Source organism: Protopterus annectens, chromosome 10.part0 (genome assembly GCF_019279795.1).
Source record: "Protopterus annectens isolate FY-2018-M chromosome 10.part0, PAN1.0, whole genome shotgun sequence".
Taxonomy (NCBI): Eukaryota; Metazoa; Chordata; order Ceratodontiformes; family Protopteridae; genus Protopterus; species Protopterus annectens.
In genome coordinates, this window is record NC_056744.1 from 1,430,926,353 (window position 1) to 1,430,944,895 (window position 18,543).

Consider the following 18,543-nt stretch of genomic DNA (forward strand, 5'->3'; position numbering starts at 1 on the left):
ACTGTTTAGGAGAGTTATGTGTCTCGTGATTAGTGTTGTGTTGTGTTGGTCTAGTGTGTTTCTGCCTTGGAGGGCTCTGCTGCTTGGGTAGAATTTTATTGAGAGCCTCCACGAAGGTGGATGTGTGGTTTGTGTTTTTATGTGAAGGCAGTGCTGGTGTGTGTTCTGGAGGGCTGTGTTCCATGTGGTTGGTGCAAGTGTTGAACTTCTCCTCTTGACCAACTATTCCAGTCTTGGCTGGAGAGTGCGTGGCTTCCAATTTGGACATATAAGTGCATCTCTCTCAAGTCTGAGTGTTGGAAGGTAAGAGGAGTGAGTTGCCGGTGTACATGAGGCAGTTGCTACATTGCCTCAGGATGCCCATGTTCACCAGGTTAGTAGGAGAAAGCACAGGGAGCTGACCTTTGGACATGCCTGGTGGGGTGGACATTGATAATAAGCACTAGATCCGTTTCCTTGTAGAACGTTTAGTGCTGGTAGCACTTGTGTGCTACAATAATTGCTACATAAAGTCTGGTAAACTGCTAGACTAATAAGCTAGTATAAGTGCAGGAGAGGCGAGAACTTGTAGATCTAAGGGAAAAACTGAAGAGCAGGCTCTGGCACCACTCAGAAGCTTTCAAACAGTCCTGGGTACAGCAAGTCTGTATCTGGACTAGACTAATTACAGGAAAGACGGGAAATCAGCCTACCCTCCTCTTCTCAGTAATCAAGACCCTTTTCTTAAGAACAACAAACCTTCTCCTTCTAGATACTATTACTTACATCTTCTTGAATTCTGTTAATGTAAACACGTTTGTACTAATAAATTGTATATAATCAGCTGCCTTCTCTTCTATGTATTATGTATTGAAACTGCATTTGTATTATACTACTTATACCTGCTTATTTTGCTCTATATTATGAACTTCTAACCTCTTTGTTTAGTCTCACTAATGTACCTGCATTGTGACTTGTTTACATTAATTTTGTATATATGATTTTGTTATTGTTTTCATTGGAGCTCATCTCCCCGGGCCTCTACTGAAAATGGGCATGTATCAAGTTAGACTAGCCCAGTCAATAAATGTAAAATAAATAAAATAAATAAACAAGAGCAAACGTGGGCTTTTAAACTGGAAAGTTGAGAGAGATGGAAAAACTGTCCAAACAGCCAATAAACTATAATTTCTGGTCAGGAAACTCTCCTCTGGTAGATAGGCTACCTAGTGCTTACCACTCCCATTGATAAGCTAGAAGGCTTCCCTCCAGCACAGAAAGGCTTGGGGGGGCTCAAGTGCTTACAATCAGTCCTGGATACAGCAAATCTGTATCTGGACTAAACTAGTTACAGGAAAGGGGGGAGACAAATGCAAATGCAGGCTTTTAAATCAGAAAGTTGATATTGATGGAAAAACTGCCCAAATGGCCAATAACGACAATTTCTTGGCCAGGAACCACTCCTTATGTGGTAGATGGGTTACCTAGTGCTTACCACTCCCACTGACGAGCTAGAAGGCTTCCCTCCAACATAGAAAGGCTTGGGGGCTCAGGAGCTTACAAAGCAGTCCTGGATACAGCATATCTGTATCTGGACTAGACACGTTACAGTAAAGGGGCAAAACAAGCTTAGAATTGTATTTTTTTTGTAGTAAAGTGGAAAATGAGAAAGCTGGAACAGAAGTTAATTCAGTGTTAAGAATCTAAGTTGCTTGGCCTTCACAAATGTTCTCTCTCTGCTAGGTAGAATGAACTAATGACACTAAACTGGGAGGAGTGCCCCAGATCAAATATACAACATGGGCGAGCAACTGCAAAGCCACCAAGTATAAGAACAAGACAACAATGGGGGGGGGACTATTACAGCTACTAGCTGTAGCCACTAAATGAAAGTTTTAAACAGATAAAGGAGCAAGGAGACTCTAGCGAATGCTTTTAACTGCAAACAAATCACTTATAATGATACCTGACTAGAACACAGAAACTTCAAAAAATCAAAAATGCACAGAAAAGCACGGATAGAGCACTCACAAACAGAAAATACAACTATTACTATGAAAAAGCAGTTTACAGTTAAGTAATTCAGTAAACATGCAATTAGAGTCATGAAACAGTATCTACCAATGAAAAATACAGTTAAAACAGTATAAAACAGTACATAAATGCAGTGAAACAGTAAAAAAAAGCTGTATAAGTGCAAAATGTAGTAGATTAAATGTATAGCACAGTTATAAGCGTTACAGAAGTGCAATTCAATGAAATAAGTGTAAGAAATAACTTATCCTGCTCTTGGAATCTTAAGGAATTTCTGCTTAGGCTGTAATGAATTACGGATTTCTTATAAATGTATTACTTTTCCCCTGATATTAAAACCATTGCTTTTATATCTCAAAAGTGTAAGTCCTGTCCAGAACTTTGTTGCTACTTTCTGTGTTTATTCAGTTGCATGAAAAATATCTTAGCATATTGTTTAATTCTGCTAGGTTGCCTTTTTTGGTATATTTTATCTGTTCTCCTGAATCAACTTCTCATTTTTTCTTGATTGACAAGATTTTGTAATTGTCTTGCCATATGATCTGCTGTATGTAGCTTTTTTTTCTGTATTATGCCTGACATGCCTGTTCTTTTTACATTTTTCTTGTTGAAAGTAGAAGGATGACAGTGACTGGAAGTGTTGTACTTTCTCCTGTCACAGGAGGTTTTAGTTGTAAAACTGATAACTCATAGTCATGTTGGTGAACTACATTATTTGGCTTTCTTAGGTCAGGGGTTTCATTATTACCACGTAAACAAAGAAGGTATTGGAAGGATGACTGCATCATTTCGCACGCAGTGTGGGGAAAGTTTTATTCATTTAATCAGGAAGGAGCAAAGTAGGTCAGCATGTTTTTTAATAGGTAACAGTTAAGTTTTTGTAAATATGTTGTCATGATGAAGTGTTTGCCTAAACTTTCAAAAAAAAGTATTCATGTTATTGGATGGCTAACAAAGGAAAGAGTTGTATTCCCTGGTAGCTCCATCTTTCAGGAAGACAAATGTGGGTATTTCCATGTCAGATGAGGAGCAAGACTGTTTAATTATACACCTGATAGATTTCTGAGGATTTAAGAAGTTAGTAACTGATGAAATGTATTTAAACTGGGTTGTTGTTTGCAGGTAAACCTTGACTGGTGGATGATGGGCCATTTAGATGAAATAACTTTATCCACTGGCATGGCACTGAAGCTCACTGCTTTCATTGTCTGTCCCATAAGGTATCACTTGTAAATGCCTTTTTAAGGGACTAGCATAGCCAGTTTGTTAGTTTCTGGAATTCATTTTCCAGTAGTGTTTTATGGTCATATCTAAGAAGGCAGCACATAGAGGTATTTTTTTTATTTGTGGTACATCTATGTGTATATGGTTAATAATCTAAGAAAACAGTAGAGGAGTTGTGTGTGTGGGCATGTGTGGGCTTTGGGGATGCCATCACTAAGTGGGGTAGAATTAAAGATTGAGGAGTCAATTTTAATAAAAGGACCATTCAGATGGGTTGTTTTTATACTAGTCTACTGAGTATCCATACTGAACCTTGATCTTTATGATAATGCTAATAGAAGATGATTAGTATACCAAAGGCTGTAATCCTGTCAATAAAAACAGTGCTTTTTAAAAGACTATAGGAAGTGTTTGGTTAAGGTCCAAATGGCAGTGAATGTGTTATTTCCTGTCAGAAGCCTTGTCAAAGCCTTAAAAGGTTCCTGTATTTTTGTTTGCTTGGAAAGTCTGGAAATGGACAACTGTTGGACATTCCAAAATTGGGGTCTATGCCTTGGTTAGTTCAGAAGTGTTAAATGTTACTTACAGGCTGTATGGCATTATCTTTATAAACTATGATGAAGCCATTGTAGTGGAAGGCATTGTAATTGAAGATTTGGTCATTAATTCTGCTATTGTCTTTTGAGGATACTTTTTGAAAGTAAAATGGAGTAAAATCAAAGTTGTTGCAGATGTATAGATTGAGTTGTTTTTAATTGTCAAGACTGGGAAATCAGCTCTATATATGTATCCCCCTCAACCTGTAGACAATCAGCCTTGAAATGTAGGTGCATCTAGCCAAGAATCTGGACTTCTAATTAGTATAAAATCTGAACACAGAATAGCACATAACCTTTCCTGCTTCTAGTAGGAATGCGGGACACTGAAATACAAGTTTAAAAAACAGTGTGTGACACAAATGATGGAAAAATATAACCACATTATCAAGGAGGAAGTGGAAAATCTGTAAACCTTAATGAATGGTGCCACGCTGCCAGCCCAGCTATCTGGAATTTTGTAAATCATTCTGTGACACAAATGATGGAAAAATATAACCACATTATCAAGGAGGAAGTGGAAAATCTATAAACATTAATGAATGGTGTCACGCTGCCAGCCCAGCTATCTGGAATTTTGTAAATAATTATATGTCATTTCTGAATATTGATATGATTTATACAGAACTGTATGTTTTGTACTGAGCTAAGATGTATCCACAGTGTACCCTACTGGAAAAGAACAGAAATGTATATAAACTATATACCTGTGCAAATGTATGTTTTAATAGTAGAAACTGGAACATACTGAGTTAACTTGCAAAACCTCAAGAAAATAAGTTGAAATTAAACTGCTTTATGATTATGCTATAAACGTTAGTTTAAATGCAGCAAGGAGACAGGATGTCTAGAACTATACTTTGTTTTGAAAGTGTTTTATTGTTTTATGACTTTCAGTTCTGAGCAAACATCTGAGAGAGAGGTATTTTTAAAACAGAGATGTGAAATTCTGTTTCTGGTTTAGCTTGGGAACTTAAATCAGATGACAAAAGGGGATGTCACCCAAGCTAACCTAGCAGTAATATTTGATATTAATTTAAGAACTCCCTCAGAGAGAGTGCATTTAGAACATCCACTCATCATTACCATCTGCACTTGCCTTGCTAATAGTAAGTAGCTAAGGTACATTAATTTCTTTTAGATATAGTTAGGAATGTAGTAAATATTACTTTACACATTTTCTGTATTTATTTGAAACTGTCCTGCAATGATGATTTCAAATATTTCCTGTGATTTTGAATTCTGAAATAACCGTGTTTGTGTACTGAGTATATTTAAACCTATCTTTGTGGCTGATATTTGTGAGACATATTTAAGCTCTTAACGTACTTGCATATCTATTTGGTGATACTGTACAGGCCACTCCAATAGCCTTAATCTTGGTCAGACTACCATTTAGATTAATAGTAACACTACACAGAAGGATTGGACATCCTTTTAAGGGCCTTAAATAAGTGGTAAGAGTGGTTGGTGGCAATGATAACTACCTTATAGTCTGGGCAGAAGGGGGAATTGCTAGTAAACCTGTGCCAGCCTTTCCCAGGAGTGTGTGTTTGTATATAAATCGAACATCAGTGTGTGTGTGTGTGTGTGTGTGTGTGTGTGTGTGTGTGTGCATTAGCTACTTGGGCAGGAACACGAAGCACTGGTTGAACAGAGAGGGTGCTGGAGGTTTTGGCTTGGCCACTCAGCTGAGATATCAACCATATAACTGTGCCTGTGCGGCAGTCTTATTGGGGATCTGGAGAAAAAGGAAGGAAACCAACCCCAGACTGTGATCTCTGTGTGCTCTTAAGTGAAGTTGTACTTTACTGTGTGTGTGTACTTTTCATCCTCCCAGTGTGTACATCCCTCACTGTTGCCAGTGGTGAGGATTCAGGCTCCTTGATTTCTGGGCCAGTGCAGGGGCGTCACAAATGGTATTGCAAAATTCACATTACAAGGCTATTTCTTTGATTCACAAAAAGAGAAGTGTAAGATGTGTGTTCTCTTTCTTTAAATTACGATTGCCATGAGTATGTTGGTCATGTAGTGTGGTTTTCTGTGTACTAAACTGCTTCAAAAGTCATATGTGTTGAGAAGGATTCAGACATTTGTGTTAAGGGGTAAGTCAGGGCTGAAAATAGGGACATAGCTCCAAAAATAGGGATATCCTGTGCAGAGGTAAATCAAGCTGGAAAATAGGAAAATTCCTCCAAAATAGGGACAATTGAAAGGTCTGTCTGAATATAACTTTGTAATTTGCATATAGAAGGATTTTTACATTCTGTTGCCTTGTGGAGTGCTAGGAAGCTTTGAGAATTCATAGCGAACGTCACCAGCAAGAAGCAGGATTGTTGCCATTTTAGATCTGTCTAAAGGATGTTTTGGATTGACAGACACTTTTTTCTGTTAGGTAGTTAGTACAATATTAGGTTAATGGTTCATTATACATTGGATGAATGTGTATTCAAAATCAATATCATGGTGGTTTCCTTGTTTAAGGAAGAAGCTTCTCTTGGGCACAACCAGGTTTCTAACTGTCCAAAGACTCTTGGATTGCAGGGAGGGGATCCTGGGTCCATTCCCTTGACAACTGTATTTTCCTTTTCCTGTTCAATTTTTAATGCAATACTAGGTTAATGCTTTGTTCTGAATTGGATGCTGGTTGTTTGATAGAAGCTATTAGATAAATGTGATTGTGCAGTTTCCACTAAGTGTTGAAGGGACAACCTTAGGGCAAGTGAAATAATAATATTAGGTCAAGGAGAAGACAGTTGTTAGATGTGAGATTGGGTTTATGGATTCGTTTGTAGTCTTGAAGAGGCCTATCTGTTTTGAGGTGCATCTGTTTTGAGTGTAACCCATTAAAATGACATTGAAGTCAGCCTTCAAACTGCTTAACTACAGCTGTATCATGACAAAGTTGCTACGCAGACAAGATGAAATCTCATAATTCCCCCCAACCTGAATCCTTTCAGTTGTTGTCTCCCTGTCGGTTAATTAGCCGATCCCTACCATCTGGCCAGCAGGCCTAATTTTGATCTTTCTTTGTTCTTTTATCTTAATTGCAAATTAAAAGCAAACGAAGCTGTACCTGCATTCTAGCTTCAGTAGTAAATTTGCTTCTTAACGAGGGAGGTAAGCGTGGATTAAGATTATTGCACATGTTTTAAATCTGTGTGTAGCTGCTTAAGTTTTGTCAACAGTTTGACTTCTGTTGCTGTTAGGGATCCTGGGAAATTGCGTCATGTCCCAAAGCCACAGTGGATGGGTTTTTGCCTGCAACCAATGACCCTGGATGGGAAATGGATTAATCAAAGAACGCACAGCTTATGAGGGGTGTAGATAGGTTTGTAGTGGATAACTGATGTCCATTGCAACAAGATGCACAGCCCATGTGATAGACTAACTAGCTTCAGGAGGACATGCAGGTATGCACTGTTCCATGGCCCTGTCTCACATACGGCTGTCATGCAGGACCTTACTGTGTGAAACCCTCATAAGGGTGCTGAGCAACTTGTGGAATATAATGTCAAATCAGAGAGAAGTAGTAACAGATTTCCTGCCTGATGGTACATTAGATTGTTGTGAGATCCTGACTGGGCGTGAGAAATGGGAAAGATCTGGCTGACGCTTGTATATAGAATATACTGATCATTTGTCTGTGAGGCCACTGTGGGATTTCAGCCTAGGAAGATTGGATAGCAGATGGGATGGTGAGATAGGAGGCCCATGAACAGAAGCCAGCCATTCGAGGTTATGTTATAAAAAAAGTTCCATATTTAGTCAAGGGGGGGGGGGCATATATGCATATATATGATCAGCAAACTGTGTGTGTTCTGTACATTTCATTGTTGCAGTCGAATGTCTTTAAGAATTTTAAAACACACACATCTCCTTTAAAATGAATCCAATTAAAATGATTTGAACACCTATACTGTTTAAGTAATGACTATAAAAGCATTTCCTTACAAGCTATTTGCAAATAGTGGCTCCTGTATTGTTTGTCACTGGAATCTTTGCTTGGTGTTGCTTTTGGCTGAATACACTTGAATTGTTACAGTTTATGTTAATGTTTTGTCTTGCAGAATAATTATCTGGTGTTCTTGGCAGAACTTTTTTGGTGGTTTGAAGTGGTAAAGCCTTCTTTTGTACAGCCCCGATCCTTAGGTAAGAATTCAATTAACATTCATTAATGAGATTAAAATACAAATGTTTTTTATACAAAGTAATTCCTATATCTAATACAGTGCAAATGCCCATTTTGTAGATATCTACATCTCCCTCCACTCAAGATAAAATGTATCATCATTTTTTTTCTTTTCCATGCATCAGGTCCTTTGTCACTGTTCTTGATGAAGTTACTGATTTACTGGGAAAGAAATTTGCCTTCCAGTAGAGTGGAGTGGAGAGGAATGGCTTCCTATGCAAACCAGTGTATTGATTTTAATCTTGTGTTTTGTCTTGATAATGTCCTAAAGTTCTTTGTCTTGCACTTCACTTCACTTTCATTCATTTTCTGATGCCCACTTTAGCGCCCATAACTGTAAGAAAGCAGTGATGAATGTGCTTAAAGGTTACAATTTGATTAGACTGTGGATTGCCTTTTCAGTTAGAATGCAAAGTAACAAACAGTATTACTGTGCAGCCCTTGGAATGCTTGAGAAAGGCCTTCTATAGTATACAAGTGACATTTAAACTCTGAAATTAAAAATGAAAATTGTCATAGATCACCAGCAGATGACTCCAAGGCCAGGTCTCCATTTGTGCCACAAGTGCTGTGATCCAAGTTCGGAAACAAGACCCTGGTTCTACTACCTTTAGCAGGGGGAAGGCGGGAATAGGATGAAGTTACTGGCGGCCCATTGTTCTACCCAGCGAAAGGTGTCGGGTTAATTGCTGATGCTGCTTGCTTGACCTCTGGGGGAGGGGGGGTAGGAGCAGTTAGGTCAGTAACATAAAAAAAATGGCAGAGACATACCTCTCAAGTGTACTTCATTAAGAGAAACATACCTCATTTGGGGTCTTAAAATTCAGTGTTCAAAAATTTTTAATTGATATCCATGGTAAATAGAAAAGAATCATATTAATTCACAAAAGATCTTTTTTATAAGTAAAACCAGCATGTTTTAACCATCCAATGACCTTCCTAGCTGAAATTGTTGGTAAGATCTTAGTATGTGTTCCACATTTTGCTCCTTTGTTCCACATTATGAGGGCTAGTGTTCCACATTTTGGAGAAGGAAGGTTGGGAGCTATGGGCAAAGAGACAGGATGTCCATTGCATAATGTGTAGGTTTGTGTACCGTGCATGCTTGACATTATCACATGTTACTCCATGTAGGTAGGGTTTCTGACCAGACATTGCAGGGTAGCAGTGTTTGGCTCTGGTTAATTAATCCGCAGTGAGTCTTCATTCCCAGGTCCTATGAGGTAGTAGCCACCAAGGCTTTGTCTTCTGAGAGGTTGGGAGGCTCATTTGATGAAGTGACATATTCAAGATCACAACAAAGGAGATGTAGAGGTCCTCAGGGATGGCAAATGGGGGGACAGTCTGGATGTTGGTGGAGGTTGGGTGGCGAGTAGGAGGTTACAATAAGTAATTTATACAGTTAATCTTTCACAGTAAGATAGCACTGCAGTGGCAGTCTTCTACCAGATGTAAGCCAATGTGCTAGTCAAGTAATGGAAGTATAGTGTTGGGGGTGGGTGTCTACATTTTACTCATCTAACATTCTGGGTGACAGCATGCTACTATTTCCACATCAATGAGCAACTGAGTACTGCAAATTCCAGAATCAATAAAAAGATGAAGGATTCACTGGTGAATGCCATAATAAGGAACTGGAATTTGGTAGTTTTTAGCCAAAGTGCGAGAGGTATCTGATGAGTTTGGTGTGACAGCCCAGCAGTGTTTGCATACAGGTAGAACAAGAACCTAAAAAACTCTTCATTCATTGTTTTTTCTAATTTTATTTTACAAGCAAATGTTCCAAAAATATATTAGGTGGCCTGATACAATGCTTCTATTGCAGAACAGTGTTTGCTTAAAAAAAGGAAATGTGTATTCCATGATCACAGTAAATTAACTGAAAAAGTAAAAGGGCAGTTGGGAGAAATATTTCTACTAGAGGAGTGTTTTGAATTCTTCTCATTGACAAGTAATCCCATTATTCCATTGTGTGGTTTTCACATATGTTTTATTTTGTAATACAGCTGATTGTGTTACATCACAGAAGAATCTGACATCCTCTCCACTTGCTGATTCTGCTAGAAGTAGTTTTGCAGATGGATCGTACAGCCCAGAGCTCAGTAAAAGGTAGACGTATGCGTTTGTTTTCTTTTAGTTAATGTAACCATCTGCAATGAAAATAATCTTTCATCCACGGGTGTGCAGTGTTTCAAAAGTAGAACAATGTTGTGCAGTGTTTCAAAAGTAGAACAATGTTGTGTTTACGTTGTACATAAACGCAGACCTTGGTATTTTCTCTCTTGAGGTACTAGATTTTTCTTCACAAAGTCACATAGCTCTACCATGTTTTGCTGAGTTTGTCATTTTTTTCTGCCTGCATTTTGAAAACATTAATTGGTTTCACATTTTTTCACTCAGGAAGTATTAGTTTGTGGAATTTTCATTAGTTTCTTTCATTCTTTCCATTTTTTGTACTGCAAAATAATTTTCTAACTGTGCCATGTTCTTGGTAATGGAACTTTGTAGATGGGTACATTCTCTTCTAGGAGAAAAACTGGTGAGCTTATTCTCATTTCTTCATACTTTGTGATTACCAGAATAAAAATCAGAAGTAACATCCTTTGACGAATGCACTTTGTAGCTTGACATAGGTTCATTGGTTCACAGTTATTTACTAGGCTAACAACCACCAGGGCCTTTATCAGCCTAGCCATGCAATCTAACCCAATTGTGTCCCATGTATCATTGGCACTTGTTAGGGTATATCCAAAATGAAAGTATCAGGACACTGCTGGAGTAAAATCACTTCAGAATTTAATGATGCAAAACAAGGTTAGCACTTTCGGGATAAACCCTTCCTCAGACAATACATAAAATCACAAAACAACAACCATATTTAAATACATTTAACCAATCACATTCAAAGAAAAACCCGCCTATTCTTTAAGGTAGGTTTGATAGGTAAAACATCATTAAGACCCGGATACCTGTGTGCCATGAATTCCACTATCCATCTGGATTCTGCTAGGGCTGTTTGGTGTTTGATATCACCCCCCCTACTGTTAAGTTTTATGTTTACAATGCACCTGAATTTAAAAGTATGTGTGGGATTTGCATTAATATGTCTATATAAGGCATTACTCAGATCACAATTTCTGATATTACCCAAGTGCTGCAAAATCCTCACCTTAAACATATTGTTGGTCATACCAACATAAAAACATGGACAGCATTCACATTCCGCTAAGTAGACCAGATTTTGTGTTCTACATGTGGCCCTGCCCCGTAAATGAAACAATTTGTGTGTGATGGGGTGCCTAAACTCTGTCTGAGTATTGATATGTGCACAAGCCTTGCACCTACCACATGCATGGGTACCTATGCTCATGGTAAACATACACTCATTATTGTGCTGTGTTTCCTTGCAGAGTAGATCTTTCAAGTTTTTATTCCTTCTATATCTAAACATGGGACGCTCACCTACTACATTTTTAAGACCCATATCACTCGTCAATATGTTCCAATTATTCTGCACTATCTTACATATATCATTCATGTTACTGCCATATGTAAGTAGCAACTTTGGTCTCCCTTCCATATATCTATTCTCATTACTGAAATTGGATTCCTTTCTATGTGTATTGCTCATCCATGGTTTATACCTAGTTTTCCTATACCCTCTGTTGATGTTCTTCATCTCACATTGCTGCAGTCATAACCTGTGGGTAGTCCGCTGTCCTCGGTCGGCCCGAATACCAAAGTATTAGGCTGGCGTCGGTCATGGGCGCTCAGAACTGACGACAGTGCGTCATGGTATTAAAGCGCATGACCGACGTCATATCCTCAGTCTTTTTTGCCGCATGGTCCGAAGCAGAAGCAGCGTTTGCAAGTGCCGTTCGGCGTTCTGAAATTTTCGTATTCTGAGTTTCAGACCGAAACCAAGTTGGGCTAAGTACCCGTAGAATATTTTTGTTTTTCTTGCCTCAGTTAATTCGGATGTCAGAAAAGTGAATAATTGTATTTCTTGTGGGAAACAGATACCGCATAAGGATTACCACTCTCTCTGTATTCCTTGTTTGGGGCCTGAGCACGACGTAGTCGGGTGTCGCTTTTGTGCTAGGTTTAATAAGCGCACCATTAAACGTAGGTTAGACTGCGCTAGGCTTGTCTTGCAAGCGGTGTAATTACAATATGCCGTCGGATCCTCCGACGCCCGCTACCGCTAAGAAGCGCAAGGAAAAATCGTTAAGGTCCAAGCAGGATGAGTCGTCCGTTCCGGACGCCGGTTCTTTAGAAACTACGGTGGAATCTGTAGATCCAGCCGAGGTTTCAGCTGAGTCTCAGGGGGAGCTGTTAATTTTGCAGGATGTGGCCTCTCAGGAGTCAGGTCAGGCTGAGGGGGCCTCTCAGGTTGCTGTACTCCCTTCTTTGCCTAAGGTGGTTAGGCCTTCACCTTCAGTCTCTAAGGTACCTTCCAAGGTCAGGCCTGGATGTCCTTCAAGGATGCATCTGCAGTCTTTACAAATGGGTTGTCCTGTCGTCAGGCAGCCCTTCGGTCGGCCGGATTCCAAAGTCTGGGTCTGGCTTCGGCTGGTGTCGCACTTCACCCGACGTCATTGCGGCAGTCATTCGGGTATAAAGGCATCAGCCGACGCCATTTTCCCCAGTCTTTCTTGCCGCGTGGTGCCCGAAGCAGAAGCTGTTCGCAAGTGCCGGCCGGACAGATCCAGAGATTACTACTACCGAATACTACTTCGAAGACTTCTATAAAGCTAAGTACCCCGTTGGGGACTCTTTCTTGCCTCAGCCGATGTCAGAGAAAGTTAATAACTGTTTATCTTGTGGGAAACAAATACCTCATAAAGATTTCCACTCCTATTGCATTCATTGTTTAGGCCCAGACCACGACGTAGCAGCTTGTCTAGCCTGCGCTTCTTTAACCGACGGACGCTTAGACGCCGCCGGACTTTGCTGAACAGATTTTCGGCTCCGATTTTGCCTACATTATGCCGTCGGATCCTCTGACTACGCAAATAACCAAAAACCGCAAAGAAAAGGACCGACACTCGGTCCGCGGTTTCGTCGAAACCGCGGTTAAACAAACCACTTAGCGTCTCGGTTTCGGCGAAACCGAGCAAGCGGTTCTTTCTTCAGCCGATAACTTGCCTTCTACGAGGCCTCTTCTAACCTGGTAGAAACTGCTTCTGAAATCCAACCTTCTGTTGCGATTTCACAGGATTTATCAGACACCATTCCCCTTGATATTTCTACCCCTGCACGTGGAGCTGCTAGGCCTCCAGCTATGTCTATTAAGGCCTTTGCCAGGGCTAAAGCAGCCAAAGCATCAAAACCTGTGCCTGCCAAGCCCCCCTCTCACAGGCCCAGCACCAGCTCCTATATGCTGTCTTTGGCAGAGGATCTCATCTCCTTAATTCGTGGAGCCCAGCCTCATCCAGACAGGGCCTCTCCCTCCTCCAGAAAAGAGGCCTAGAGCAGAGCCCCCTGAGCCAGTAGCCACAGATGGTTCCTCTGATGACTCAGAACATACAGACCTTCCTGAGGCTTCTTATTCTCCTTACGAAGACTCTGATGCTGAGGAGTCCATCCCTTCAGCCTCTCCTCCTGAGGAATTTTCCTTTGGGGAAACCTTGCATGCTATGAGGGAACATTTTCAGTGGCAGGGCTAAGATTTCTCAGACTCTAGAAAAAGGCTTTGCACCTTTCTACATTTGCCACAGCATAGGCCTTTAGCTATACCTCCAGTTCTTTCTGTTGTTGATGATGCATTTAATGATGCTTGCTCTGCTCCTGATACTTTACCTCCGGCTCCTACTAAGCCCGATAGGTACTACAGGGTTCCGGACACTCATCACCACTTATATAAGGCTCCTTTTGCAGATCCAGAGACTGTCTCCCAGGGCCCTAAAGCTGTAGCAGCTACTTCTTCTAAAAACCCCCTCCCCTCTGAAAGGGAATCCAGGTCCTTAGAGAAATGGGGTAAAAAAGTTTACACCTCTGCTACTTTGTCAGCTAGAGCTTTGAACTGCCAATTTCATATGATTCAATATCAAGAGTTTATGCTTGACCAGTTGACTAAAAAGCTGTCCTCTGAAGAATCTTTAGATAAAAAGTATGTTCAAGAAATGTTACATAACATACAGCAGGTTAGTAACCATTCTTTAAAATGTGGCTATGATGCACTGGAGGCTTCCTTTAGATCAGCCATGACTGGCACAGTTATCAGGAGGCATGCATGGTTGAAAGAACAGGCATTACCAGACCATGTCAAATCTAAGCTTTTGGATGCACCTATGGACAAGGTCAATTTATTTGGTGCCCCCGCACAGCAGGTGCTAAAAAGATGGAAGAGAAAGCAAAATCTGTGCAAACAGTGAAAGATTTCTTACAAGTTCAACCTCCAAGGTTTAGCAGGAACTGGCCCTCCAAGAATTGGTCCTTTCCGGACTCCTCTAAGACACAAAGAGGCAGGAATAGGCGCTCTAGAGGCAGAAACCAATCCAGGGGTGCCTACAGGGGTCGCCAGTGGCAGGGCAACAACCAACGAGGCACGGATACAGCCACCACCACTACAACAACTCAATCACAGTGACTTGGCTGTGGCACCGCCTACCAGGGAACAACTAGAAGCACCCTTAGGCGGAAAGCTAACATTATTTTCAAGAAACTGGCACTGCATTACAAGAGAAAAATGGATTTTGCAGACTATAGACAAAGGTTACAGGTTCCATTTCCATACACTACCAGGAAAGAGAGGAATGCCAAACCTACCACCTTCTCAACGGGCGGAAGCTCCAAAACAAATATCTCAATTATTAAGAATGAGAGCTGTGGAAAAGGTACCATTTATGGAGCAAGGGAAGGGATTTTACTCCAGGCTCTTCCTGGTACCAAGAAAAGAAAACAAATGGAGGCCTATTCTAGACCTGTCCGCTTTAAACACATTCCTCATTGTTCCAAAATTCAAAATGCTGACCCTACAGCAGCTTCTTCCCATGCTGGGCAAGGAGTCTTGGCTGGTAACTCTAGATCTTAAGGAGGCATACCTGCACGTCCCCATAAGACCAATTTGCAGAAGATACCTCAGATTTCTTGCAGGATCAGAGCATTATCAATTCTCAGCATTGCCCTTTGGCTTATCTACTGCACCCAGAGTGTTCACGAAATGCCTGGCATCAGTAATTGCTCATTGCAGACTTCAGGGAATTCAAATCTATCCCTACCTGGACGACTGCCTGATACAAGCGAACAACAAAAACAAACTAACAGAAGACTTACCAAGAGTCATCTACCTGCTGCAAGCCCTGGGATACACAGTCAATACAAAAATGTCAAGGCTGATTCCATCCCAAAGAATAACCTTTCTGGGTGCAGAACTGGACACATCAAAACAAATGGCATTTCTAACTACAGAAAAGAAAGAACAACTTCCTCTCTACTTCTTGGCATTAACAAAGCAGAGCCAACTAACTGCAAGAAAAGTACTACAAGCTTTAGGCTTCATGGCATCCTGCATAATACTGGTCCCTCATGCCAGGCTGCATATGAGAAAGCTACAGTGGTACCTAAAGAATTTGTGGTCTCAGCACAAGCACAGCCTAGAAACCAAAATTCCAATGATTCCATGCCTGAAGCAAGAGTTCTTATGGTGGGCTCAGGCCTGTCAATCAAACACAGGCCTGCCCTTCTGCAAAAGTCAACCAAGACAAACCATCACGAAATGATGGCAGTAAAATTGGCAATCCAGGCATTCAGACCTTTTCTCCAAGAAGGCCAGTTGATGATAAGGACAGACAACACCACAGTTATGTGGTACATCAACAAACAGGGAGGCACACACTCATACCCTCTATGGCGGCTAGCACTGGACCTATGGGGCGTGGCTCTGAGCTACAACATTCAGTTACAGGCAATTTATGTACCAGGGAAGGAAAACATTCTAGCAGACATATTAAGCAGAACTACAACAGATGCCCACGAATGGATGCTGCATCCGGACATCTTCAAAACCATCACAAGAGAATGGGGATTACCACAAATAGACTTGTTTGCATCCCCACTCAATCACCAGTTGAAGAAATTCTGCACAAGGACTTACCACCCACTTGCTTGGAAGGTGGACTCCCTATCCTTCAGTTGGAAAAACCTGACAGCATACGCATTCCCACCACTTCCTTTGATGCACAAGGTGCTTCTCAAGATCAAAGAGGAACGTCCGAGGATCATTCTGATAGCCCCAGACTGGCCAAGACAACATTGGTATCCACTGCTGAGGAGCATGTCCCGGGAGCGAATATGGACACTGCCCCTGATCCCATTACTGCTGACACAGAACAACTACAGCATACTGCATCCAAACCTAAAAACTCTACAGCTAACTGCCTGGAACATTACATAACAGCAATTAACCCAAATTTATCCCAAAGGGTTAAAGACATAATCCTGGAGGCTCGTAGACCTTCAGCAAGAAAGAATTATGCAGCAAAATGGAAAAGATATCTCATCTGGAGTACTGCAAAGGGGCAAGATGTGACACTGGCGAACATAGCCAACATCCTGGAGTACTTGGCGGAGCTCTTCCATACAGGCCTGTCCTATTCCTTCATCAAGATACATGCATCAGCTATTTCAGCAGAATACAGCTTGGATCCTCCTGTCTTCTCGCATCCTCTGCTCAGACAGTTTCTGAGAGGAATTAAAATGTAAAACCTCCCAGGAAACCTCCACTGCCAGCATGGGACTTGAACTTTGTGCTAGAAAAACTGACTCTACCTCCTTTCGAACCAGCAGCTACAGCAGAATTGCAATACTTATCCTGGAAGACTGCTTTCCTGCTGGCAATAACTTCAGCAAGAAGGGTCTCTGAACTACAGGCATTAATGGCAGTACAACCCTTCCTGATCTTCCATAAAGATAGAGTGTCCATGAGAACAAATCCTACATTTATGCCTAAGGTGGTATCCAGAGTTTCTTTAAATCAGGCTATCCACCTACCTACATTCTTCCCCAATCCACAGAACAGGGGAGAAAAGCTCTTACATACCTTGGATGTACACAGACAATTACGCTACTACCTGGACAGGACAAAAAACAATAGAAAAACTGACCAGCTTCTGGTAGCATATGCAACAGGAAAGGAAGGAAAACCAATTTCTAAACAGACAATCTCCAAATGGATAGGAAATTGCATTCGATTTTGTTACTCCTACCATGGAAAGAAAACTCCAGAGAACATCAGGCCTCACTCCACAAGGGCTACAGCCACTACCGCAGCTTTCTTACGAGGAGTGGCTACCAAGGACATTATAGAGGCTGCTACTTTGACCTCCGTGCATACATTTGCCAAGCATTATAACTTACCTCTATACTCTAGATCCCGTGCTGGTTTTGCCACTGCTGTTTTGCAAGGGATCCTGACTACACCATAATCTATTCTCACTTCCTCCTCCCCTAGGTTAGCTATGGTATTCTACCCATTTGTAAAGACTGCAGATGCATCCTTGAAGGACATAGTACAGTTTTGTACCTACCTTAAATGTAGATGTCCGAGAGGAATGCATCTGCAGTCAGGATTACCCTCCCTCCTTCCCCTCTGAGGTACTCCTAGGGTACTTACCAATCTTCAGCTAGCTTGGGGGGGATCTATTATGGTGTATTTGTTTGTATATATGTACATACATGCTTATTTTGTGTGTTTGCTCTCTACTATTTGGAAACTTTGGCATTTATCCAAATTTAGCCATCCTAGAGGGCACCTGGCATCTGGGGCAAGAAACACTGAGGAAAATGGCGTCGGCTGATGCCTTTATACCTGAATGACTGCCGCAATGACGTCGGGTGAAGTGCGACACCAGCCGAAGCCAGACCCAGACTTTGGAATCCGGCCGACCGAAGGGCTGCCTGACGACAGGACAACCCATTTGTAAACACTGCAGATGCATTCCTCTCGGACATCTACATTTATGGTAGGTACAAAACTGTACTTTTGCCTTCCTCAGGTGTCAGTCCTAGTTCTGCAGGTTCTGTGCCTAAAAAACACATGCTTAAAATGGCAGAAGATTTGATTTCCTTAATCAGGGGTTCTATGCCCCCTCCAGGTAAGAGGCCTAGGGTGGAGCCAGAGGTGGAAAGTTTGGAACAGGCTTCAGATTACTCAGAGTCTTCGGCTGAAGACATTCAGGATTTTCCTCCTTACTCTGATTCAGACGCAGAGGATTCCAGTCCTTCTGCTTCTCCTCCAGAGGATTTTTCCTTTCCAGAAACCCTGCATTCTATGAGGGAGCATTTTAAATGGGAAGGTCAGGATTTCTCAGATTCCCGAAAGAGGCTTAGGGAATTTTGTTTTTACCACAACATCGGCCTTTGGCTATTCCTCCTGTTTTGGATGTTGTTCAGAATGTTTTCTCTGAGGCTTCTCTTAATCCAGACTCTTTGCCTCCTGCGCCAGTTAAACCAGATAGGTATTACAGAGTGCCAGAGGCTCATAAATATCTGTATAAAAGCCCAAGGGCTGACCCA

At 41.3% G+C, this 18,543-nt stretch overlaps 1 protein-coding gene across 4 annotated transcripts in view; it reads left to right on the top strand.

Moving 5' to 3' along the window:
* CAMSAP2 (calmodulin regulated spectrin associated protein family member 2) overlaps nt 1–18,543 on the top strand; it is a 1,491,011-nt gene that overhangs the window by 1,206,658 nt on the left and 265,810 nt on the right. For all 4 annotated transcript variants that reach the window (XM_044086048.1, XM_044086049.1, XM_044086051.1 and 1 more), the window contains 2 exons: nt 7,904–7,985; nt 10,032–10,134. In XM_044086048.1, coding sequence (XP_043941983.1) covers nt 7,904–7,985; nt 10,032–10,134 — 185 coding nt within the window. The remainder of the gene's footprint in view (nt 1–7,903; nt 7,986–10,031; nt 10,135–18,543) is intronic.